Here is a 27,485-nt window from a genome sequence, read left to right as displayed (position 1 = left end):
GAGAAAATATTTTGAATTCATTTGACTTATTTAATAGAAAAACAAGGGGGCTGTTCTGTTGGTAAATGTTTCATTAAGGATAAGCTACAGATTCAAGAGGTTTGTTTTTGGCTCCTAAGACAAATTTCAAATATGTTTTATTAATGTCACAATTCATTGCTTTTCAATAACTTATTTATGTATCGCATAAAGATGCCGCTTTGTTACTGTCTCGAACTCGCAAATCGTATAGGCAAATAGCCAAAAACTGAGGGAAGCACACTAGCGTACAAACCCTGAGTTATTAGAGGAACCTGAACAGAAAATCTTGAGCTTTAGGAGTATGAAAGTGAATAAAGGTGATATGACGTGAAGCATCAGCTGAGAGAATAAAAAAAACAGTGGTATCCTGACACTTGTAGTTTAATCAAACTGTGCAGGATTTAGTTTAGCTCTGCCAAGGTTGGGTTTTTTTTTGACAATAAATGATGTCATGTTATGATTGATTGAATGTTTTTTTAAATGTCAAAGTATTAAACCTCTGGTCATGAAGAGGTGTCATTTATCCAACAAAAAACAAAGCAAGTAGAAGTGACACCAAGACAGACCTATAATATAGAGTTTTACAGTTTACCTTTTAACGCTTTGATACTCAGGGCCCTAAAATAGTCCTAAAACATGGTTCTATATTGTGGTCCTATCGCTGTAGCCCTTTTGTTTGCCTTTCAGCACTTGGCTGCATTTTACATGGCTGTTGTTTCCACTCCAGTGGCCGTGGTTTTCATGGATGCCATTGTATACTCTGTGTCCAATTTACTTGGTTGATAGGTAATCACAGCCAATCCCAATCTGCCTTTCATGCCTCATTGTTTCTCATTCTTTTCACATTAATTCAACGCAAAATTGGAATAGGTACTGATTCATTAACAGCTGACTTCCCTACCTGTCATGAACCTAAATCAAAATCTTTTGAGAAAGGAAGAGTGGCCTTATGTCCAAACTGATGGTTAAATCCATTGCACCTGAACAGCTGTAGGACTAGCAGTCCCATTTTTATTCCGTCCAAAGCTCATGGGCAGCCCACTTCAGCCATAAATCAATGTGTAAGTCATAAATAAAATATATTTTTAATGATTAATGATGTTTTCTGGTACCTTTGCAGAACAAGCAACCACCTTGTTGGACACCAACAAGGTGGAGCACTCACTAGCTATTTAGTTCAGTAAAACATTTCAGCCAAAAAGGGTCAGAAAGAGAGAACCACTTCAACAAATTCCCCCAAAATTCAATATTCAATGTGAATGACTGGTTTGGCCTTCAGATTTCACAACCCTATGTCACCACCTCTTGACAGCTTGGGTGTTGCAGAGGATTCCCAATTGCCGAAGTGAAGGCAATTTAAACCTGAATTGACTCTAAATGTATTACACAACAGTGCTATAGACATTCTTATGATCAGTGACTCAGCAGCATGCACAGACACAGTAAGAACAGAACAAACAACTGACACGTTGGTGTTATTAACACCTATTTCATCACGAAACGTAATGATTTCAGAGCCTGCCATCTCTGCTCACATGAATGCTTCAAGCCCTGATCTTACAAATTGACATTACTGACAGAGTGAAGACTAGTGCAAACAATCAGTCAAGTGCTATATAAAAAAGGCTGCCTTTTCACCATTTCCTGTGGTTTGGCCAAATGAGAACAAATCTGTGTAAAACTGAGCAGATCAGCTTCTTTGTATCTTTGCCATGACAAATGTTGAAAAGGGAGCCACAAATAGAGGTTTTATTTTCTGCATTCTTCGCCATAACCTCAACAGACAGTGCTTTCTACAGGTACTGTAATGTAATGTAACCTCCACACACGCTCAAGGCATGATTTCCACATCCAGTCTATGCACAACCCATAGTATATGATACATGTGTGATTCAGTGCTTGCAAACTTTTTTTCCCCCAACAGTCCTGTGCACAGTTTCCATTTCAGACACAATCCATGCCATGCAAGCATGATGCTACCAGGGACTTACTGGGCATTGGTTGAGTCCATACTGTACTCCTCTTGATACCTGGACGCAGCACACATGGACACAGATAGGCAAAGGTTAGGAGAGAGTGGGGGCAAGGAAAGCAGGGAAAAGGAAGGAAAAGAAGCCACTCAGGATGCCAATGCAAATTATTTGCATTCACTTGCATCTTGAGACAAAATGCAACCACTTTATAACCTTCAGATAGATTAAACAACCCTCTGTGCAGCAGGAATGTCAAAGATTGGATCTGATACCATGAATTATAAATTTCTTTGGGGAAAGATCAGTAAAAACCTTGGAATTTACACAAAACATTGGCTTCAAACATACTTAATGTCTCAGACGGTTGTGTCAGATCCATTGTTTGAGCAGCTGCTTCCTACTGCACAGTGAACGGGTCTTTTCAGCCAAGGTGTCACCTTAAGGACTCCTCTTAGAGATAAATATTAACATTAAATATTACACTGGAAATTTGCGGTATCTCAGCTTGATGGAAAATACAAAAGGTAATTCTTGGCTATAAATAAACAGCTGACACGCAAGGAAATGAAAAAAAAACAACATACAAGTTAATCACAAAGAGCGCTTTGGTCGACTAACAAACAGATGGGACACTTAATGCAAACCACAGGGGACCAGGGGACACACCTTCTTAGTCAATCTCATAGGTTACCATATTGAGATGACCATGGAGAAAACACTGAGGGAACTGACAGACAGAGAGACATACCCAGATATTGATCGCAATGACTGACAAATAGACAATTGTAATGGGCTGGGGATCAAAAGTTACACACAGTTTCTTTTGTGCACCCTTAAGCTCTGACTCCTTTTTGAAACTGAAGCCTATAAGCAGAGTTTGAAAAAGTTGAGGAATCAAATAGTTTGTTTTTTATGTTTTCTTTGAAGACATATTCATTTTAAAAAAAAAAAGGCAGATAATTGGAAAGCAACAGGTAGAACAGGACAATGTGAACTTTGTGGCTGAGCAAGAATCAAGAAGCAAAAAGCAAGAAGACCTTATGATTCAACCAGTCGAACTTTATCACAGTGGGCAGTTTAAATTGGTGTGACTAATAACATGAATTATTGCTGCATTCTCTTAATATGATATAGTTCAAGAGGTCTAGTACCATGCCAGATGGATTCCACCAATAAAAAAGAGCCATCATTACTGTTATTTAAGTTTGTGGGGAAAAAAAGATTCACGTCAGAATTGCAATTTCATAATTTCTGCGATTCTTAATCCATTCAAAACGTCCTAAAATCGTCCTTTCATTCATCAGAAGTAACACACCATATGCCACCAGCTGGAGTTGAATTAAGTAATAAACCTTATTGTTTTAGGTCTCCTCAGTGTATTTTATATCAGCTGATAAAAACATTCCAAATATAATAGCTGCATTATCTTGACCACATTTTATTGAGCTTTTTTTTTCTTAAAATAAATGATAAATGCAACTAAGTTCAAGAAAGTTCCCTTATCCCTTTAGACAGAAAAAAAGAATAGTCAAAAGAGATTTTAGAAAAACAGCTCTTCGTCTGTGAACTATTCTCTATAAAATGTCTGACATTTCACTGTGTTATTGACATTCAGTCCTGATAGAGGAACAGTTATTATTCTTCGACAACAATGGTTAATGGCTTATTTAATTCCAAATACCATGTCATGCCATTCAGGCACTTTGGTTTGTTTGTTTGAGGTTTTTATGTGTGAGTATAACTGTTAATCAACCAATGCAAAGCACATCTAAAAATAACAAATTTCAGCAGAAGCAAATTATTACAAATATTTTTTAAGTTGGCATGCCTGAATCTTCAATCAATCATAAAGTTGTCGGTCAGAAAAAAGAAAAAAACCTGAGCAAATGGGTGTTGTTAGGTCATTATTTGGCATTTGGGAATTACTAAAAAGTTTCTGACACAACCTACATCATTATCCCACTAACGCTATTTGAAATGTACTAATGGAGTGTCCATTAAACCCAGGAAGCAGCTGGGTCACAGGAGAGGACCTGTACCATTCTCAGTACTTCATCAACAGCTATTTGGAATTTCAACAGCATAGCAAATTCGGTTGTTGTGGTCCCCAGGACCTAATAAAATATTCAGCTGTGGGTTTGCTATACAGTCAAACGGCTTTTAGTGAAACCTTGACAATAGAGAAACATCCACCATGACATACATATTAGTCATACCATCTTCCAAACCTACCACAAGAAAGATTAAATGTTTATTTTGTAAAATAATTAAAATAAAGTTTCTTATTCATTAGAGAAGGGCTGTGAGTAAGTATGATTTTCATTCTGATAAAAAAAAATATTATTTGATTTGTTCTTTTGTCTAGAAATGTCCAAAATTTGTTTTAAGAATCAGATTGGTGTTTCCGTGGAAACAAACATCCTCAAGGTGTGTGTTTTTTCCAAAAACCTTTCATAGAGTTAGAGGGGCAAACCAACAGAAAGTAATAAATAAGTTGTAAGGTGATAATTTTACTCGTGTTCTTGAACATTACTGAAAGTCATTTATTGATTTCCCAGTGTTCAGTGCTTGTTTAATAGTAGCTCTATGTCTGCCAGGGACCGTTAATGAACTGGAAATCATCTAGGGTTCATAGTTATTCGTAATTCATGGAACATTTTATATTTTTGAGAAACCCATTCAATAAAATATCAAATTATTTTAATTTTACAGTTGACGTCTTGTGCACGAGTGAAATAAAAGGTTAAAAAAAATATGGATCTATCAGATAACAGCCAAGAAATATCTGTATTGAAGTATGAGCGTGAGACAGCATTTGTTTTTTTTTACAGCTTTTAAATTGTAAAGCTTGCTCAGAGGTGAAATAAAGTAATTAGGAAATGATTAGTCAGCTAATGAGGGATGTTGTACTTAACAACCAGATAAGCTACGGCTCACTGTCCATTTGGTGGCTATTTTACAACAGCTTAATGGACAGTAAAGATGCTATCTAGATGCTAAGAGCTTTAGCAGTATAAAAGCTAAGATAAACAGATGTGCCCTTTCGATCCATAAGCTTTCAACAGATACAGTCAACACACTGACTCTGTTGCTGCCTTTATTTCATCATAAAAACAATAATATTCATGCAGCTAGCATCACTCTGCCCTTCATGCCTTACTTCAATAACACTAAATCACATCCAAGACTGATCCTCACCTCTCTGCAGCAGGTATGGAATCCTGCGTATGAGCTGAGCAACTTATCCAGCACGTACAGATCGACCCAAAGTATGCTTTCAATTTGCTGTCAGTGAGAAGTGCCTGACTGACTGACTGAAAGTGGGATGGCCTCACACACATACACTCGCGTATCCCATCTCTGCGGCAATTTCAAGGGCAAATGGGATATGTAGTTTTCCATCTGTTAACCTGCGTCGGGAAGCTTGCCAACATTTTTTCACACACTACAGCTCCCATACTGTTCCTCACATGTCCCACAGACAGCTCAAGTTCTACTTGCCAAAAATATGACGAGTCTCACAGGGTAACTTAACACCTGGTTAAGAAGCAACACCAAAAGCAGAGTTCCTGTTGCAAACAACCAAAACAAAAAACAAGACTACAAAACGATCTTGCCCTTAGCATCATTATTCTGACCATACCCTTGGCCCTAGGATGTACATATTAAAGTATCTTTATAAACATCTGTGGACAAAATCCTTCACATCTACTTACTTTACCATACCTTCCTCATATAATGTACCTGAATCTGAATGGCTGCAAATTGTCCTTAAAACATTATAATAGAACACCTCACACTTTGTTCAGGTCAACAGCAAAATATCAGTTCTAAATCCGTCTGCTGTCAAACTGTAGGTAAACATGGCAACAGCACCTTTGTGCTAGCTACAGCAGCGCTTACTTCCTTTGTTACACCTAAGCAGGTTATTCCAAACAACTTACAAAAATTATGGAAATATAGAAAAAACACTGAGTAAAATATGGTAAAATATGGCCATAACAAATAGTATGGTACAAGCACTAGTTTTTCTTTTGGCCTCTCAGTCCCCAAACTGATGACAAACTTCAAATTGTACGTCATTGAACGTATACCAATTTAATATCTCAGTAGAATTTTCAATAGTTTTACTGTATTGTGTTTCACTATAATGGATATTATAGCCAATCCCTGTTGATGCCTTGATCAATTATTGATAGAATAAGTCTATTTTAAGATCTGACAGATTTACGACTTAATGATTCTGGCATTCCAGAGAGTTCTCTATAAAGCACTGTCATCCAATCAGATTGGTCCTTTCTTTCCTCAAAAGTAATTCAGATTTTAATTGTCTGTGTTGCTGCTACTCTGCACTCTGCACAGCAAAGCCAAGGTTGTGAGTTTTTTTTTCTTGGACCACAATAGAGCTGACAGTGTTAGCTGTTGATTTTGGAAGCTTCAGCCAAATCACCCCACATTATCAGCTCCGTAATTGATTCTCTGCTAACTAATGCTCTTAAAGAGCAGGAGAAGACAAGTGAGATGGTGAATGTGATCGATAATTTGGCCTGTATGTGCAAGGGTACATATAAACATGTTATATAGGGCACACAGCAAGGCATACGCTCACAGTATCATGGTGTTACAGAAACTTAGCTAGAGGCCACTAGCATGCCTTCTGAAATCTGTTCCTCCTCTGATATTGAAGGTCTTTTTAGTTCACTTTGCATAGACGTAACAACCAGGGCGCTCGTTATTTTCAACTCTCCAATCAACTGCTGAGAGATGTCAGCCTCCTGGTTTAATGAACTAAGATGGACAACATGTAATTTAACCCAAGGGCTACATTAGAAACCCCTCATTAAACCTCTGGACACTCAAAGCAAAATGAAAGCATAATTGTTCTGCGAAAGCAGGGCGCTATAAATAAACAATAGACAAAAGGGAGGAGGAGGACACATACTTTTTTCTGTGCCATTAAAAAATGGATGTGTCGTACAAGTATTTACCACCACAGTGTAATTAAGCAGCAGAGTAATATGAAGAAGAATTCAGCTGGAGTGCGACAGAAAAAAAGAAAGAACGAGAAAAACAAAAAAACACCAGAAGTAAATATGTTTTTTTTAAGAGGCAGACAAACTACTCCATGAACAATAAGAACTTGATGTCTTGGAGAGCAGCCACGATAAGGCCAACATCTTACCATGAAGAGAGGATACACTTTTTGAGATTTAAACAAGAAGAGCACAAAGGGTTTGCAAAGTAGTACATTAGTTGACTCCAGTGAGTTGCTTCGCCTTTATTCCATCTACATCAATCTTATCATTTAATGAAAACGAGCACGTGACCATTACTTTCTCTTATTTCCCAACAGACCGCTGCTGCTGCTTACACCAAAGGGAAATCTCATTTAGCTTCTGCAACATAATGAAGATCTATAAGGCAAGGCAGCTTGTAGTTTGTCATGTTGGTGGGAAGCCTTTAACATTCAGATTAAGACTGAGCAGAATATTCACAGTTTCCACATGGAATTCATTGAAGTTAATGAATAGAATATACAGTATAATGTGTTATTGTATGAGAAACATAATTTACCCCATTTGAGGGGGGTTAACTGCATCAAAGTGTTCCCAGGTTGATCAGAAAAGGTGTGTGGGAGGAGAGAAAAAGAGAGGCTACGTTGTGCAAATGAATTGATTTTTTTTTTAAAAAGAACAACAACATACTGTAATTGAAACAGTTCCTATATTGGCACAGATCACAAGCCAACATATAGCCTTAAACATATTCAACAGTCTTTTCTTTCCATACAGATACATAAACAAAATAGTTAACAGACGCTGATATTCTCTATTCTGATTTCAACAAATGGTGTTAAAGCAACCGGTTTCTTGCAGGGCTTCATTAAAACCTGCAATAATCCACAGCGACTTCCTGATGTAATTGCTCCTTTGCTAGAGCACAGATCATGTACCTATTATAGCTTAGCTTCATATCCCGCCAAGGATTTTGGTTGCCAGATATCTCCCCCTGTGTCCCAGTTTGTTAATCCATTTAACCGTCAATTAAAGGATAAGTGCAGAAGCAGAAATATCTGAAGAAATATATTAAAAAATGTGTCCATGGATAAAAGGAGCATTTAAACACTGGACAAAATGTAGTCAATGTTACATATTTGTTGCTTTTCCATAGTGTCGCTGACTGTACAGAAACTTTAACATTAAAAAAACAGAAAGTACAACAAGTGTTCCAACTTGGCATATTTGCTTGAAAAGCAGCATTGCATTGGAGTGACAGATTGAAGCTCTGTAGAGGGCTCAGTGTTGCTGAAATGTCAAATGGCAGAAAGTCTATGCTGCATATCAGTCAGTCAAAATTCTGCTGTTACCAAGTTGCTCTCTGCTGGTCCATATCCAGTAAAACACTTATCATCCTGATCCTTTGTAATACACAGCTGTAGTCTGAATAAGAATATGACTTTGAGTTCCAACTAGGCTTGAAAATTCAGATTCATTGCACACCTCCCCAGCACAAACCAAATGCCCATTTTCCAAACAGATTTTTTCACAGAGAAGCAATGTGGTGTTTAGCCAAAATAAATCTGTGCTACAGTATCTGTTTTGACCACATCCTGTGTTCAAAAGATGGTCGATCCCTCTGTTACTGAAGATCCTCCAAGTCTTGTTTTGTCTATTTACTACTGCCAGTATTAAGACATCAATACTGCATAGGGAAACCAATATACCCACAAATAAAAGGGATTCCCAGGTGCTGTAAATTATGCAGAAATAGATACATTCTTCATAGGCCAGATTATTGATTTTGTCACTCATCTCATCCTTTCATTTTCAAGCCAGTTGGACACAAATCCCACGCTGATCATATTTCACAACCTGGGAGGCGCTCTGATTCCCGACATCCTGTCAGCCTGCAGGAGACGGACAGCGGTCCTAGAGGACATTCACACCCAAGCATTTATTCATCCATTTAATGTAGAAGAACTTATTGTTGAGAGCGGCAGCCTGACTACACTGAATGGTTGACAGTGGTCCAAAGCTGGCTGAGGAGGGACTCTGGCCAACTGATGCATTAGGTTTAACAGCCTCAGCCATTCACAAATATTATGAATAAGATTTCCATGCATACACTGGGGCATTGAATGCAGGCGATAATTTACCAAAAACTTATTGGCATCTGCTCGTCTTCTCTGTTCCAATCAATAGTCAGCTGATTCAGAAACGGATCACTCCAACAGATCTGAAACCTTCAACAAATAAGATGAGAGGAGACGATACACTATATTTGTTTCACGAAAACGAGGTGATGTTTTAACACTATTTTCAATAAAAGTCAGAAAAATAAAAATCAATGCAGGTCAATTTTTTCATGTTTTATTAATGTAAATGTAAATAATGTCACTGCTTGCATACACTTGCAACACTGTAAGTGTTGCTGTTTATTGCTTCCACGGGTACCCAAAATTCTGCAACTAGAGGTGCAACAGATCACACATCTCACAGTTCGGATTGGATCATGGATAAAGATAATAGAATATAAAGATCATATAACTTTTCTACTCCTCAGCTAAACGTGACTCTAAACTGTGCATTTAAACAGCACTACAAATCAAAATGCATCTCCATATATTTTAATGGTGTATCACATCCTTTTCTTCACAATATACTTGTTCCTTCAATAAGAATACAAGCAGTTACATAAACCTGAACTCTCTTTTTATTTAGACAGTGCTTTTAAAAATCTGACAACAGATGGGAATATAAAAAGATGTTATCCTCCATCAGGGACATCAACAAAGACTAAATAGAAATCTTTCGGGAAAATAACAAGTCTGCTGTAATGTACAAAAATCTTTTTGTAATCTCTCATGATCTTTGACAGTTTTGGAAACTTAACAAACACACAGACACTCAGGTCGTGAATGTGTGTGTATGCACTGGCTGTTCTTGTGAGTCAGACAAAACAAACAGAAAGCGTTTGTTAGGATCTTTATCTTTAGTTTGTGGAGCTAACACAGCGCTCTGTAGCAGGTTTTGTTTCGCTAAGCTAACAGCTGCAGTGTACAGCAGGATGTAACATTACTGAAGTGAAGTTTTGATTGATGTTATACGCAGCCACTAGCTGATACATGCATTGACAAAGAGGGAAACGATGAGATTAAATGGAGTAAAGTCGAAGGAGCATTTGAATCAAAGTAACCATACACACTGAAATATCACTTTACATTTGTTTGAATGATGATAAAGTTTCTATCTATCTGCTGATCATGTGCGGCCCGAAACCGAGGGGGGTTATCTGAACGGTTCATGGATCAGCTGTGATCCGTTTCTGGCTGCCACACAAATGATTTAAAAGTCATTTAAATCATTCAAGACAGTCTATGGTAAAGACTTGTTCAGCATCAGACTTTGATGGCTGCTGATCTTCGTCTTTGTACTGATATCACAAACACTTTTCACCTCAACCAGAAATATTGTCTTGTTGCGAGATCTTGTCAAACCCCTATAAGCAACACAAAAAGAGCTTCATCATCTCCACCAGTCTTTACTGCCTATATCATAAGCCATGATCATTATTCTCCCATAACCGCTCACTTGAAATGACTTCAACTTTATTGGCCTGGGAAAAAGGTTCGTCATACAGCCAATTAGAAATAAAACACATATGGAGCACTGATAGCATAGTGGTTATGCCGCGCACTCCATGTACAGAGGCTGTAGTCCTCACCGCAGCGAATGTGAGTTCAAATCTGACCACAGCACTTTACTGAATGTCATTCACTGCTCTCTCCTCCCAACATTTCATGTGTCTCTTCAGCTGTCCTTTCTAATAAAGGCAAAAAAAGACCCTAAAATAACTTCATAAAGACAAAGGCACACTGATGGAAGTAGAAAATATATTGACATATACATCTACTTACAAATGTATTGACAAAGGGACACCTGTCTTGGAGCATTTGAAAAATGTCATTAGGGGCGCCAGTGGCCTAGTGTTTAATTCACAACTCTATCCACTCTCCTATCTCTCAAATAAAGGCATTAAAAAGCCCCAAAATAAATCTTTAAAAATGTCATTACAACCATCATTAGTTCTGAATGTGACACAACTCTGGGAGAAATCAAAGAGGTTGTTGTAACTGTAACTGGCCTTTGGTAGTCTTACAGAAGTCCTTACACCTGCAGCTAACATTCATTCAGTCACTCGTGCTTTTTGCAGCATCATCATTATAATGTCTTACCTTAATGTTCAAAGCATCTTTATACTCTCACTGATCTCATAACCACAATCTAGATTCTTGCTAGTTTTAATAACAGCGATGACATGCTGTGTCTTTTCCAAATAGTAACATGTAGACCATTAGTCCTGGGCAGTTATTAAAAGCATTCAGGGTTTCACTATGTTTTATCTTGCTTTCAATATACAGATCCATCTTTGCAGCTGATTACTGCTGAGAGACAGCAGACTGTTTTGACATCTAAAGCTCAAATCATCAGTCATCATTAGTGTCAACATAAACAACACATTCAGTAGTAAAGAACAACTCATCAGCTTAGGAAATACTTTAAAGATCCCAGGTGTTTGTGATGGAGATTTATCAATGGGTTTCTAATAATGATGGAAATTATAGTTCTAGTAAAGTTGGCAGAGCAAGAATATAAAAATAGACCTCACAGAATAGAGCTCCAGGGTTATAATTTACTGTAATTGATCTAATATTCCTGAATCCTTATTTTTCAGAAACATATGCTCCCCTATTATGATTTTTACCATTTTGAAAATACTGACATTTCATTTTGAATGGATGTGTTTCTATGTTTTTTTTTTTCCCCCGGCACCAGATGTTTTTGCCTTTGTCAAACAAATATGAATGTAAAGTAAATCATATGTTTTACACAAACAAAATGTTTCAGGGAAGAGTTCTCAGATTTTGGATACAGTTTATGTGCCTCAAAATGGTCAGTTCCCTCAAGTATTTCTATAGACAAGAAAATCGTGTGCTGTAAATACCGAAGCGTCAGAACACACTAACTGCAGCAGAAGCATATTGGTTGTGCAGTGGTCTCTGAAACGCAGCCAAACAAGCACAACCTGTCTGTTTCCAGCCAAACCAACCTCAAATAACCTGCCCGTAAGAGTGCCAATGTGAGCTTCAATGGCAGCAATTCTGCATTTCTCAAGTTCTTTTGTCTCCCTGAGAGGAAAAAAGACATTTAGTCTCACTCTGTTGTTACTAGGATCAGCCCATTGCCCACAAACCACAATCTTATTTATCTACCAAATGATAGCAGGGTGTCCTAGCAGGTGGATGTCTGCATGCACAGGCTGCTGAGTGCTGCAGGCATGCTCAGACAACATATGTGTTCTCTATAGCTGAATATGAAGGTATGTCAACACAACCCCTTGTGGTTTGCATTTTTATTACACCTATCAATACACGGTTTTTTTTTTTTTTTTTCAGCAGAGGAAGCCTATAATAAGATTTTTCCGACCCAATCAGAACACCAGCATCCATAAAATTGTAATGGGAATGCAGCATCCAGTGAATTATGTAATCACTATATAGGCTATACTGCAGCCATTAACAGAATCCCAGTGATGCTGTTAGAAACATGATTGAGGCGTTTGCAATCATTCAATCTGTCATAAAAGTGAGTCATAAAGAGGCACATTGCTTGTGTTTATAATTAACCCCAGTGTGGAAAATAGCTCATACCACCTGGTGATGTCAGAATAAAACGGGTGAACGGGTTTAATGGTGATTGAATATCATCACGGCGCAACTTTTGCCCTATAATTACGATCGAAGTTATCAGGAGGACTTTATGCACCATGCGCTCGCAGCATCATGTTATCCCGAAGATGCTGCGTGTGTGTGTGTGCGAGCGAGCGAGCGGGCTGCATTCAGAAGCATGCGACTTTGCGGCAGCTACCTTTGGCCGGCATCGCTCCCGAAAGAGCCCATGGTCCGGAGAGGGCTGGACGGGTTGACCCAGGTTGGCTCGGGGGTTTTCTGCACCTCGGTTTTGACGTCGGGGTCGATCTCCGAGGGTGAGGGCGTCAGCTTAGCGCCTGCCATGCCTGCCTCTCCGCCTCCCGGGGCGCGCTACCTTGCAGCAGAGAGCGGCCGATATGTTTTCCTCTTCCTCCTCGTTTTCCTTCTCCTGCTGCTGTCAAGAACGGGCTCACTCAGCGACCGCCGCCGCGCCGCCGAAAAGACGCATCCCCGACTCACTAGTGCTGCGCGAGGACGGAGAGAGAGAGTCTCCCTGCCTGCCGCGTCACGCGCTCCTCAGATACACTGAGGCGAGCAGCAGCCTGTCTCCAGCTTGTCGAGCTCTCCTCCATCCCTGATGAAGATGCAAGATCCCAGTGCGTCCACGAGAGTCACGCGTCGTCACGATGAAACGTCAACGAGTGGGCCAACCCAACATGCTCCCCAATGTGCTTACATAACTGAAGATTGTAAAAAGGTATCGATCCGCGAGTCTTTCTGATCAGGCCGACGTGCCTGTCATTGATCCTCAAGCATCGCCTGACACCTGTTTCTATGGTTTCTATAGATGCTTCGTGGTAACGTTTACCTTCATATTCATTATTCAAGTCCGTCCGAACTATAGGCCACAGAAACACCCAACATTCAGCATCTCTCAACTGTTGTTTGACCACAGACAAGGATCACCAGAGTAATGAGGCGCGAACACATAGAGCTGGTATAGAGCTGGTTTGCATGGAAATACCTGAAACAGACTAACAAGTGACACCTGTACTATAACATACAGGGGATCCGTCAGTTAATTTCAACAGAAATGATCTTAGTGGCAGCTCAAAGCTCTCCTCACAGGCTTAATAAAAATGGAAAAATCCTGACATTTGTACACGTTGCCTATACTGTCACACTATGCATTCACCATAAAGTGGAAGAAAATGTCCACATGTGCTGCAGCAAAGGTAAAAGCAAAGATGCACATTTATAGGCTGTATCATATTCAAATTGTGAATAAGTGTTTCGAGTGCACCAGACAGTGTGATTCATGACAAACTGTGGGCAACAACATACACAATATCATCCCTATTGTACATTTCAAAGAAAGAGAGCTGCAATTTGGTGTCACTGATTCATATCAGAAGTCTGCCTCTAACATTTCTTTACATTTTTTTTTTTTATCATTAAAAACCCCAAAAGTTCAATCAGGAAAGCAGGAGTGACCCAAAGTTAAATAACAACACAGGGAATGTGTCTGATCAGAAAGTGTGGTAATAATTATATAAAAGAAACCACAAAGTCCCTTATAGTCACTTATATTCATTATAAAGACCCCTTGATCACATCTAGACACACAAGAAACACACCTTAAAGCAGCTGACAGTGAGTTTAACGTATGCCACCGTTTATTAGCCACGAGTCATTATTTTTATCTGTCCTGCATGTGTTTGGAAAATAGAAGAAAATGGAGCACCTTAATTAAACATGCAAATCGGGGAGAACATGACACAGATTTGATGACAACACCTCCCCCTTCCTACAGTTAACTGGGACACCATGCCACCCCCATGGTTGCTTATAATATAAAGTGCTCAAAAATGCAGCATTGTCTGAGAACTTAGCAAGTAGAAGGAATTGTACACAAGTCAGTTGTATGAGAAAGGGATCAATGCATGGTTGGGTCTGTGGTTTAAATGGAAGCCATTTGTGCCAGGCATGAATTGAATACAGTTCTTGTTAATACTGGTGGTCATCTCCTGTTTATGATCATGATCTACAGTCCAATTTGGTTTATTTCTAATGCAGCCAGAGCGGCCCACATGAGCTGAATGACCATCAGTAATGCATTTAGGAAACATATAATACAATTCATGTTCATTGCACATGGCACTCTGAGCTCAGCCTTCAGGAAGCAGCACATAAAATGATCTGATGATAGTTACTCTGGGATTAGAGCAGTGAACCTGTGAGGAGAGCGCTGCAATATTTAAGATAAAGGATATGGAATATTCGGGGCAAGTGGGAAAAAATAAATAAAATCCAATATATTTCTTAACAGCCGATTTGTAGTGATTAAGATCCAAGTTTGTAAGCAGCTATATGCCTGTAAAATCACTTGCAATATGTACTAAGTCAGCTTCCTCTGTATTAATAATCATAAGGGCCCTTCCCACTCTGCTAATATCTTTAGTATTATCCACTTCAAACTGCATGTCTAGGGAAACAAAATGATGTTGATCAATGAATAATGTGGTTTTATTTAATCATATAAAAAATAAATCTCCCTTTGTGGAGACTGTGTTTGTGCTGTAAGTGTTTGTGGGTGTCAGTTCAGTGCAGTCATAAAAAAGGAAGCAAATGAAGGAATGAATCCAGAAAGATGCAACGAATGAAAGAGAAAAGGATGCAGACACGTTCATGTATAGGAGAAACAGGTGTAGAAGCACATATGTGAGCACAGAGACACGTTGTGGTGAATAAGAGGACTGCAGTGTGAGAGGCTCATCTGGTTATAAACATCAGCATGGGGATTGACAAAGTTGGCAGCGCGTGGCCATGGGTTTTTTTTTTTATCTTCAGTGAGGTTGTAATAATGCTGCTGCCTGCTGCATGCTTGAACCAGCTGCTAAGACACGTTTATATGCTTCAGATGTAAGTTGATAAAACCTGCAGTCCAGTAGGAGGAAAATAAGATCATTTCTTCTCCAATAAAGCACTGAAAATGGTGCAAAAAAAACACAATCTTAAGCACTGTTTCTTTCCATATTAAAGAAAAAAAAGCATGCAATCAGTTGCCAACTCATACGGCTTTGTGCCAGACAGGAATTATTAATGCAGCATCTATTTAAGAATAATATTTCTCATCTCAAGCGTATTATTATGATCGCAATGCCAGGCGTGTGCTCACAGATTTGGTTTATTCCTGGTGTAGCCAGAGCTGGGGAAATATTGCAGTTGATAAGCCAACAGAGTGGTTTCAAACTCACACTGGATATTTACATTCATTATATATTCAGGTTCAAGCTGGATTTTGAAGAGTGTTTGAGGGGGGGGGGGCAGCAAACTGCAGGGACATAACACACAGAAAAAATCTGCAGTGAAGCCTATTAGCCGGGTAACGGGTACGGCTGGTAAATTATTCCTCCAAGATATGCCAGGCACATGGAATATGCGCTTGGAATATACTCCAGATTCTGCAGGATGAGTAAATTCCACTTTAACACCGAGATGAAAAAAAAAGATCAGAAGGGAAACAAGAAAGGGAAATAGATGGAAAAATGCACCACCGAGCTGTTTCACAGTGCCACTGCTGTCACATTTTTTTTAAATGAGCAGTTACTGAAAAAATGCAGTTGAGGGCGCTGTTCAAAAATGTATGATCATATTGCTGTGAAAAAAATATTGGAAAAGAAGACAAAACTAGAAAATGTACTTGCAAATATTTATAAAATGTGAATAGATTGTGTATGAAGCACGACTGGAGGACCAGAATTATTTTAGTGATGAGTCTAATTTGTGAATCTGTGTGCCTGTAAAAACAAACCAAAGTCATTGACAGATCATTTTCTAAAGTCTTGGTGATCCACCAGGTCTTCCTCTGAAGCTCCATAATCATCGGGCTCTCCTCAGCTTTATGCTCCGTGCTGCAGATGGGCGTCGACAGTTGTGATAATGCGCTCTCTGTCAAAACATATTAAGGCAGTGAGCTGGCGCTGCTGTGGGCGAGCTGTCTGTCTGTGCACAGCATAGCCAGAGAGGAGGAAGAAGTCTAGTCGGTGCCACTGGCAGGCTTACACACAGGAGTGTACACACACACACACACACACACACACAGGGAGGCTTCTTCTGCTCGCTGACTGCTGTTCTGCCAAAGGCTGTTTCGTGCGAAAAGGTTCAACTACCCGTTAACTGGTCATAACCTTATCTTCTCTTCCTAAAACTGAAGGTGTGTGGGGGAAGTGTCCCCTGTGAGTTTGCCTAAGCCAATAACTTATCCATGATTAAAAAAAAACAGACATCTTAACTTCATATTGTCATCAGAGCCATTAAATGGCCTCTCACATTTAAAAGTGCCCTAAAGATATCAGCATTCACTCTGGACACTCCAAATACAGTCCTTTTTGCTCTCTCAGATATTTCCCTTTGAAACTTCTCTGAAAATATGCAGGCACTTTTATGTTGAACAGTTTCATGAATTAATCAACTGCTCCCAGTATGCGTCTGTGCCAGAAAGAACTGGAGTTGTTCTCATTAGCATAACATTGAACAGTAAGCTCTTACTGGCCAGCTCATGCATACAGACAAAGAGAAAAACAACGCTGTTTTTCAATGATTTGAACAAAAGTTTGATACTAGTAGCACAAACCTATTTCGCCTCAGTATTAATAAGTCACAGTTCGGGGTTGTTCAGTATTGATCCTTGTACCTGCAGCTGTTTGAATAATGGTCTCCTGACACTAGCTCCTTAAAAGTTATCTTCCATAAATCAGAGATGGTCACTTGGAGCAAAGTCAGAGCTCCTTTTGGTGGTAAACTTTATCCTCTGCATCTTATGATGACAAGAACTTATATCAGAATTTCAGGGTTACTTCTAGATTAGAAATCAAGATTTAAGGGCCACACTTTTGATATCTTTATGGCATTTGGTATAGCTTAAAACACGAGAAAAGTTTGAGGAACAAATCAAAAGTTCTGTGGCTGTAGTGACCAGATATATGTATGGCAGTCTGATGTTTGTACACAGTGTTTCAAACATTCAACAAAAGCAGGAAGACAACTTTTGTAATATCATTGTTATTAATATATGAAATATTATGTGACAACCTTGATGTGACATAACAATACGGTACACAAAATAAAGCTCTGCTGTCTTTTTTTAAGGGATTTCAAGGCCTATTGCAACACTGTTTTGACCGTTTGTTCATTAAATATACAAAAAGGAATGAAAGCTAAATGGTGCCCTTTGTTGTGGTGCTCTACATATTATAATATACTGAAGGCAGAGGTTAGACTTTACATTAATGAACAGAAAGAGAACGCACTGGGTAAAAACAGTGATAAAAACATCACTTGACTAGCAGTCAGGCTGCCTGTGGGCTATTTACCAAAATAATGCTGTAAATCTGAGATCAGTGATCCACAGGGACTGTATATCGATTATTCATTTTCCTGAATATCTTGGCAAGGAAGAAATCAAACAGCAGATAAATCCCCTAGCTTCTTTCGATTTTACAAATGCAAAATGGAAATTACTGAGTGACATTTAGTTGGTGTTTACGCAGAAGATAATTCATTTTAAAGACATAACAAAAGGACATTTTAAATATTCATGGGCAATAATGCAGTTCAAGGATTTAGTCAGTGCATATTTTCCAGCTTGTCTTCAAACTAGTTGAATGAAACGTACAGTCGTGTGTTATTCCTGTATCGTCCTCCATGCGGCGCTCTAAGTCTCACACTCAAGCACAACGCTGGAACCCCCTCTACGGCGCTGACAATCTCATCGCAAAATGCCTCCAACATCACAGCTGCTGACAAGCACACCACTGCGATGCTAATTGAGCTGGCAAGAAGATGGCATGGCTATGGGGGGTTAATGCACCAGAGATTGCCAGGCATAACGATGGAATTGCTCTGAACAGAAACACTGACCCCCCATCTGATAAATCTATCCTAGCAGGCTACATCTTTGTGACTGTGCACCTGGCTGCTGTCATGTTCCAAATGATTTCATATGACTGACTGATAGAAGAGCTTTGGGAGAGCTTCACAATATTTTCGACTTAAACGTGTCATGCTACTTCCATTTAAAACCTCCACAGAGCTAAGAGGAAATCAATCTGAGCAGAAATGACTGAAATGGATCATTGCCCAAACTGAGCTCTTCAGGAATGCCATGCCTCAGCTCTTTCTCGTTTTCACTGTTTACTTGTTCACATTGCAGCCTCTGCTCACTGGCGGCACAAATCCATAGAGAAACTTGCCCTCAGAGAATGTGACATACAGCGTGTGTCTGCTTCATTGTGACAGTAGCAACCCTAATTTGACAGCACGCCAAAGACACACATCCACTCTGCTGCTGATGAGAACAAGTCTAGCAGGCCCCTCAAGTGTCGCCCACCCACTCTGTGCTGCTGATGGTGGTGACTAATGCCACCTATGGTCTAAATTGCAAGCTTTGGTTGCCAAGCGGAACCGTGCGTGTCACCAGTAACAACACTCAGCCTTTCAAGCATGTCAGATTATTGAAGTGAGATGACGTGGGGAGACTGTGGGGTCGCAAGTTGAGATTTAAAATGTCTCACGGTGGTCAAGTTGTTTTTTCTCCTTCAATCTGTGTTATTAACACAACCTCAGATTTTAATGCATGTCAACTGCCATGAGATAAGCAAAGCGCTTCCTAAAAACAGCAAATGTCCAAACATAGCTTCACAACCAGCTAGGCTCAGCTCGCCTGACTTAACCTCCAGTAGTAACCCAGCCTTACTCAGGAAAAGGACAGGATCACAACATTAATAGAGTGCATGTTTGTGGGATTATGTTGAAAAAAACTCTGCTCTGTTCTGCTCTCCTGTGCAATATATTTAAGGTTTACGCTAAAGATATTACAGCCAGTGTCACACATGATAGGTGTATGCTTTACCCAATCACTATGATGACATGATGACTATGATTCAAGAGATGCATTTATTACATTAGGGTACTCTTTCAAGTTTTTTCTACAAAATAAGGTGCCTGAAAATATTTTTTTAAAAATCTGCTGTTAGAAAGCTTTTTTCAAATAAGCCAAAGAGCTAACATTAGTTTAATCAGCTAGCTAGCAACAGCTAAAACAATTTGCAAGATTTACTGAAAGATACCATATTAACATCACAATATACAATATAAAATATATCCTCAGGATACAATTCAGTATATGGTAGGGTATTTGTCTCTAATTCTGCCTAAGAAAATGTAATATCAGGAATCAATTCCTGGGAGCTCCTGGGATTTTCCTGCCAGCCCCGCCCCTGTTTGTCCTTATCCTTCTTCTTGCATCCCCCTCAATCCAATTGTTCAAACAGTTTTGGTAGATGGCAGTTCATCATGAGCCTGTTTCTGGCCAAGATTTCTGCCTCGACGATATATTGTTGCATTGATATTGTCCCACACTTCTCAATAAAAAGATTATGCAGACCCTAATAATTTAATTATTTCTTACAACCCCAGGAAGTTTTCATCATAAATCTGTAAAAGTGTTAATTTTTGATACTGAAGCTCACTGCACCTTAATCTGTATATTATAATCCTAAGAATACACTTATATTTATAGCATTTATTCATATTTATAGCATCCCATTAATCCAGCCATCCATATATACCTAATAATTCACTTTTTTTAGTCTACATCTGTAAATTTTGTAATTACTGTACATAGCACAGACTCTTGCACTTTCTGCTTATTTGCACTTCTGGTGAGATGCCAAACCTCATTTCGTTACTCTATACTTGTATATGTGTAATGACAATAAAGTTGAATCTCATCTCATCTCATCTCAAGCTATACAGGTATCTGAGAAATCCGTCATGAATCTTAAACAAGCAGAAGAATTTGGAAGAATGACGTGTGAAGATATACCTGAGAGCACTTACTCTGTTAGTCCTCCATGACTTATTAGACCGAATCATCCTCCTCATCATCTTCATATCGTGCCTCTATTATGTGATATCTTCTACACCCTACTATCTTTCAAAGTTTTGTCTGTTTTATTCTTTTCTTGTTCCTGGCGCTCTGCTTCTTCGTCTTCGTGTTTGTTCCCCGTTTTATCACCAGCCTCCTTTACTCACTTCTGTCACAGTCACTTCTGGCACAGAATTGGTGCAAACAAACAACTGCTGCTGCCAGATCCAGTGCTCAATAATAGTTTTGGACACCTCGTTCTGCTTGGCGTTAGGTTCTGTAATGTTGTTACGAGTGGAAAACAATCTATAGGAAGCCTCAGAGGGATGCAACTTATCAAAACATGACCTTTTCATTTACGAGAAATATATTGCCTGGGAAAATACCAGATCTCAAAAATATCAACAACTATGGTTTACATCAGATAGTGCGGGAAATATCTGCAAAGTAAAGACAAGGCTTCCTTTGTTTCGCTGCAAAGCTGTCATATCGGAGTCATTTTGGAATGATCCATTTGTGAGACTGTTGTTTGTTGATTTGCGTCATTGCTGGGTCGCCGTTGTAAGTGCAAGCATTTAACAAGCAGTGTTAAGAGTTGATTTAGTGACCAATCACCACATCTCGCTCTGTCGATAGTATTCCCATCTGCATCCTGCCTTGATTAGACAAGAACCCCCCCCCCCCCCCAAATTAAGATTGGATACACAGAGGAAAGATTTTCAGCACCAATTTTCTCCCTTCTGCTCTGTTGTCATTTCACTGGCTTGTTTCTATTTCTGACATTTACGGAGACAGTACCCGCTCTCTCCCCACCCACTGGCAGACTGAGAAACAAACCCACACACACTCAAATGTATAATCAGACACTCACAGGTGCATACATACCTGTGTGTCCACAGTCAGAGCACATATACCAACACCTGCACAATTACACACACACACACACACACACACACACACACACACACACACACACACACAGACCAATTGGCTTGTTAGACCAATGACTTCAGCGTGATTGCTCCTCTTCAGCTCCTACACAGCCAAGCAGTCATAACAGCCCTCTGACACCCAACCCTGGAGATAATGACAGCTCAGGAGGGAGACCCCCCCCCCTCCTCTTCCCTGCACACTGTTCGCCCACATCCACAAAGAGATGAACGGAAACACAAGGACACCCAGACCCTGACAGCACAGAAGGGCTTATTATCACTATTATCACTCTGTAGCAGTGATACACAATGAGAAACTTGAATTTGGCCTTGGAATTTTATTATATGTTGCAAAAAACGCAGCAAAAAATATATATTTCCAGGACCCTGTCTTACTTTTTTTGAGATCTGCAGACACCAGAAAGTCTCTTAGGTCAAGCAGCGTCAGGCTGTAAACAAATACTAAGTTAAAGCTTACCATCTAAAGTTCCTCATTGGAAGGACAGTAAAGATAATAATGCAAAAACTCAAAATGATTTATTCCATTCCTTGAAGCGAGACCTTGGCAGAAGACATATAAAAGAACTACATTCTGCTACACAGTATCATTTGTATTGTTTCTCACTTTTTTCAACTCACTTAGTCTTTATTTCCTTTACCCCAGGGCTGCATGGTTTTGAACAAAATGAAAATCACAATTACTTTGATGAATACTGAGATCACAATTATTTATTCATTTTAGGTAACATGTTTCTAATTGATCATTTAAAAAAAATATACCTTGGTAATTGCCTATTGCCAGGGCTGGACTGGAACAAAAAAATCTGCCCTGGCATTTTTGGCCCCCACCGGCCATAAACCCATGCAGCTGCCCCCTAAAAACACCCACTGTTCCACTGTGCTACAATATCCATACTCAAGAAAACATTTTAAGAAGATGTAAATGTCAAAGAAAAAGGTCTTGTGTTCACTATCCATCCTAATTTAAGAATGTATGGTACTTAATATAAGAGAGAGAGAGAGAGAGAGAGAGAGAGAGAGTAGCTGCAGTCCTGCAGACAGTGACATTCTTTGCCTTACCTGTGTTTTACTTCACCCTCACAGCTGCCTGTGCAGCGCTCTGTTGATAAATTTGTGCACTAAGAGTTTTATTACGTGTGTGGCAGTTAATAATTGCGCGTGTGAAACAATAGAATTTACTTGTGGGTATGTTTAATTGCTCTCTGGAGATTTGACACGAATCTAGCTCCATAGACTCACTAAAGGCTTTCAGCCTTATCATTAAAAAGAAAACAAATATTAAAAATGCATGTTGTGCTTGTACCAAAATAAATGCTACCTGTGGCCATTGCAGTTTCAAATGCATTTGGTTTCGACCCCCAGCTACAACTCTTTGGTGCATCTTATTGAGCATCTGTCTTTTCTTCTCACTGCCTCTCAGGAATTCCTTCTAGAAATGTTCTGTTTTGTGAACTATCACTGCCAGAGTGCTTGAAACCCTTGCCCTGTTTGACGGATGCTAGGAAACAGATGCAAAGGCCATAAGGGCAGAATATGAGACGGGGGGTCTGACTTTCCCTGAGGGGGTTAATTTGTATGGAGGCTTTACACTCGACAGGGCATCCACACAGGATCATCAACCGAGAAATAAAATGTCCCCAAAGCCCAGTGAGATGATCTGCTTCTGTTTCCACTCCAGAGCTCGTAAACTAGCAATTACAGCGGCGCCATAAGATGCTATCAATAATGGTGTTCTCCTCTTCTGCAACTTCATTTGCTTATTTAACACTCATTGTACAGAGGTGTGTGTGAGAAGCTGCAGCAAACAGCTTTTATGTGTTGTGATGAAACAATTCTGCTGTTTTTTTCACTTACAAATCTGTGAATCATGTCGTTTTTTGATAAAACCTTGAATGCATATACATAGATACACGTAAGTGGACACAAATACACACATACTCCACTGCATGTGCATAAGTAGCCCAGCAACAAACCCTAATTACCTTTTTCTGTCTAATAGTGATTTGCAGAGCAATTCATGGGGGACCTTCATAATGAAACATGCACACAGAGGTGACTTACTACACACAAACCCACTTTTACACACAATACAAGACAATACCGATCGAAATAGTCTGATCTGCATATCTCAAGGTCTACATGAAGCTGCATACATGTGCTAGTCTGTCGAATCAGCATGTGGACTTCATTTCCATGTAATTAATCTGTAGTGTAAACGATCCTGTATGTCGGTGTTGCTCTATTTGTTCTTGGCCAAATGTGTTTGTTGTTTTACATGTCAACAGTCCTGATGACACTGGCAGGCAGCTTAAGAAAACAAAACCATATGGGTCTGTCATACAATGCATACTAATCAGTGCATCCCATGAGAAAGCACACAGAGCAATGTGTGTGGGGGAATTTGTTAACCGCTGCACCAAATGCTATGTGTCAGACAAAAGGCCTTGCACAGCTACACAACAAAGTGACAATTGCAGAAAGCAATTTTCTGCAGGGAGTCCCAGAGAGGGAGGGCAAGTAAACAGAAAGATAGATACTGAGTGAGGGAGAGAGGATTGTAGCAAACATGAGTAACATATTTACTTCAATTAAAACAATATCTTAAATTCACATGCCATGATGATATTCAGATATATTTTCATACAGGACAACCATCAATGAGCTAAATTCAAAACATAAAATCCAACCATGGCTGTTATCGACTTTGTGGTGAAAAATGGCAGCTCTAGCCAACAATCCAATGCCTGGATTGGAGAGATAACATACACAATTTGCTTTCTGCCAGACTCAACCACCAATACAATTGGCTGTTAAAGATGGGAACCGCTTTGCAAATTAACAACACAAACAATTAGATGCATTGTTTGTTCAATGACGTAAGCCTTATTCACTACATGAGACACAAAGCCATGTTTTCCAAGAGAGTATTGTGATGCTACTGTCGGTTTAATGTTGTTGAAACATTCATCAGGTTGTGCAGATTGAAGTGCTGAATGATTTAATGCTATTTCATCCTCATTGGGATATGAAAAAGCAGGGGAAAAAAGTGTAAAGCTAATAAAGCTAATATGCAGCACACTTCAATATTTGTTTTTTCAGACAAAGTCGTATTTTCATTGCAACATTCAACAATGTTGACGATCTTTTTTCATACTCTGCAGGTCTATATCTATCACTGTATAATTTCTACAGGTCTGTAAACATTATTACAGGACCCTATGGGAGGTGGATTTTAGTGGTAAATAACTAATAAAAAACAAGTGCAACTAAAGTGTTTACATAGATAGATAAAACTATGGTTGAACTGACCTCTCCACATGACATGAGCTCACTGAGTATCGTATCTTTCATCGGTTTCTTTAAAAACAAGCTTACTACTTGGTCCTTACGGCAAAAGTCTTGATCATAAATCAACCATGTCTGAAATGTCAAACAGCCCCAGGCTGGCTGCAGGCCACTGCTTTTATTAATGGACCACAGCAGCTAACTGCACAATCTTAAGGAGAACCTTCGACAAACACAGTGAGGCAGATGTGACGATGTGATAAAGTTAATGAATCACATGTCAATCTTAAGTTTACGCTTAATCACGAATCAAGAGGAAGCTTTGAAGACATGCTCTCTCTGAAAGAACAACACTGACGTAACACCAGATCCCGCAGTGAGACGACTTCATTTCAGCACCATGGAGAGCTCCACAGTACTCAGCAGTGGTTGACGCTCGGCTAATTCTTCTCCCTTCTGGGCGGCAAACTGCATCTGTCGGTCTGCCTCACCAGCAATAATTGAACTCTTAGGAGACTGCCAAACACTCAAGCGATGGATGTAGCACCAGTTAAGGGGCCAAGGGATGGGCCATTTCATGCTCAACTCAGAGTAAGATGAAAATGCAGTCTAGCGTAACAATTATCCGATTAAAGAGAAATCCTGTGCACACTTTTATTAAAGCAATCAGACCGTGCAATTATAGGCCTGTTTTCTGTGTGTTGCTCATATGTATGAGAAAATATTTATTTTTAAACTGAACTAATTTTACCATGAAAAAGATCAGATTCATTATTACAGAGGCAGATATTTCTCTGTTGACAGTCTTACGGCACAAATGAATTGCGGCCACAGAGTCTGAGCAAAAGGTAAGACTCTCACTTTTTCACTACAAAATCTCTCACTGCACTGTTTCTATTTCCACTGCTGTATACACCTACACATAAAACCAACAGCTGAAAACAAGTCCTGCCGCATCTCTGGGGGGTTGTCGTGAGAAGTCATTCTGGGAAATGTAGAAAAACCAGAAATTGAAGCAGAAGTGGATGAGGTAGCATGAGGGATAGTTGCATCGTAGCCCATAACACTGAGCACAAAGTGTGGAGTATCATGAGCTTTCGGAAACAGTGTTTCAAGTGTCCAAGGAGATTTGAACATTAAGTCAAATGTATGGGCAAACACACAAACAAAAAGGCCCCCTTTCTTTATCCCTGAGCAGCCTCTCACATTCGGTAGTACATAAACTAACACCGTTTTTCAAGTGCTACCTGTCATCATTCTGAAATGTCTGGTCCCCCAGCAGCAGGTCCCTGAAGCGGTAGCGAGGTGGAAGAGGAGGCACCTCTGTATCCACCTCAGCCATCTTGAGAGCAGAGATGTCCAGAATAACGCCAGAGTTGCTGCTGTTGTTCCTCTGCAGGGTCTCTGTGGAGGTCCTGCAGGGTGAAACAGAGAACAACATCTTGCTGGTCAACACGCTGACATTCCGGCTTAATAACAGAGTACACAGATACAACAACAAGGCATCTTAGATTGTTTGTGTTGACTTGTGAAATCCATATCTGGGGATATGTTTGGAATCAGTGGGGAGTTATAGGTTTATATAATAAGTAAGAACAGACTGTGTGCAATCCAAACAATCATCGTTCAGGGGGACTACATGTTCTACTGTAATCCCCAGATAACAATTTATTTATCTGGGACAAAAATGGTGTGTAATCTTCGCTCTACAAACGCTTTTTTGTCTCTGAAGCAGTTCTGTGAATCAAAGCTGAACAAACAGCTTTAACAAATGACATATGATTTGTGATTCTCTGCGTCAATGTTAGTCAGGCATAAAAGGCAGAACCAGATGACCTCATATTCCATTTTTCATTTATGAATATCATATATTATTTAATGCACATATACGGTCGGTCAAATGCATTATTTAAAGGTAAAACTGGCATTTTTCCATCAAAGTTGATATTTAAAGTTTAAGAGCTTGTATTTTGTATCTTAGCAAAAAGCAAGACAATGCCTCTTGTATTACAGCAATGTCCAACATGAATTCCATGTATTGCATTCAGCTATGTCTTGCAACATCTTTGAAGTGTAAAATGGATTTAAAACACATCTGTCCAGGAAGAAGATAGCATATTCAGGATCGGTTTATTTCCAAGGTTTGCCCTCTCTCTCTGTTTTAACTCTATTTTATGTTCTGATGTCAATTTTGTAGCTTTTTTAAATCCCCCCCCTTCCTGGTGTGTAGTAGAGGTGCAGGAAAAATCTGTATAGCATAGTATCTTGATATTTTGTTTTGGGATATTATATCAATTCATGACCGCCAAGTATCAATATTTTTATTATATTAATAGCTAATATGCTTTTTTAGTTTTTAATTGATGAATGGATTGCACAATTCAATTTGAACAAGTTGCACTGTAAAAAATTAATGCAATTTTACAGTCGTCCATACGTGTTTGTGTTCAGTTAAGTTCGATTGGACTGAAATATAACATATTCAGAATGTGAGGTGCATGCGACCTTTTACAGGGTTTTACTTTTATCACAGTGTTGGTCAGTCTGTGGGCTTAACTCCCATTGTGTAGAAGTTAAAAATACTGGAGTGAGATGAATAGATTTGTTTCTTA

General features: G+C 39.3%; 1 protein-coding gene across 17 annotated transcripts in view; it reads right to left on the bottom strand.

Annotated features, from left to right (window-relative positions):
• kcnt1b (potassium sodium-activated channel subfamily T member 1b) overlaps positions 1–27,485 on the bottom strand; it is a 68,879-nt gene that overhangs the window by 40,630 nt on the left and 764 nt on the right. For 11 of the 17 annotated variants that reach the window (XR_010664765.1, XR_010664766.1, XM_065948276.1 and 8 more), the window contains exons 2-3: positions 26,121–26,288; positions 2,013–2,051 (exon numbers count right to left, since the gene is read on the bottom strand). Coding sequence is in view for 15 of the 17 variants with exons in the window: in XM_065948276.1 (XP_065804348.1) it covers positions 2,013–2,051; positions 26,121–26,288 (207 nt within the window). In the remaining 2 variants the exon portion in view is untranslated. Of the gene's footprint in view, positions 1–2,012; positions 2,052–12,922; positions 15,687–26,120; positions 26,289–27,485 lie in introns of those variants that run through there. The other 6 variants (XM_029279342.2, XM_065948319.1, XM_029279348.2 and 3 more) reach the window with 3 other exon arrangements.

This window comes from Labrus bergylta, chromosome 2 (assembly GCF_963930695.1).
Source record: "Labrus bergylta chromosome 2, fLabBer1.1, whole genome shotgun sequence".
NCBI lineage: Eukaryota > Metazoa > Chordata > Actinopteri > Labriformes > Labridae > Labrus > Labrus bergylta.
Note: the sequence above shows the minus strand (reverse complement) of the source record. Positions and strands in the feature narration are given on the sequence as shown.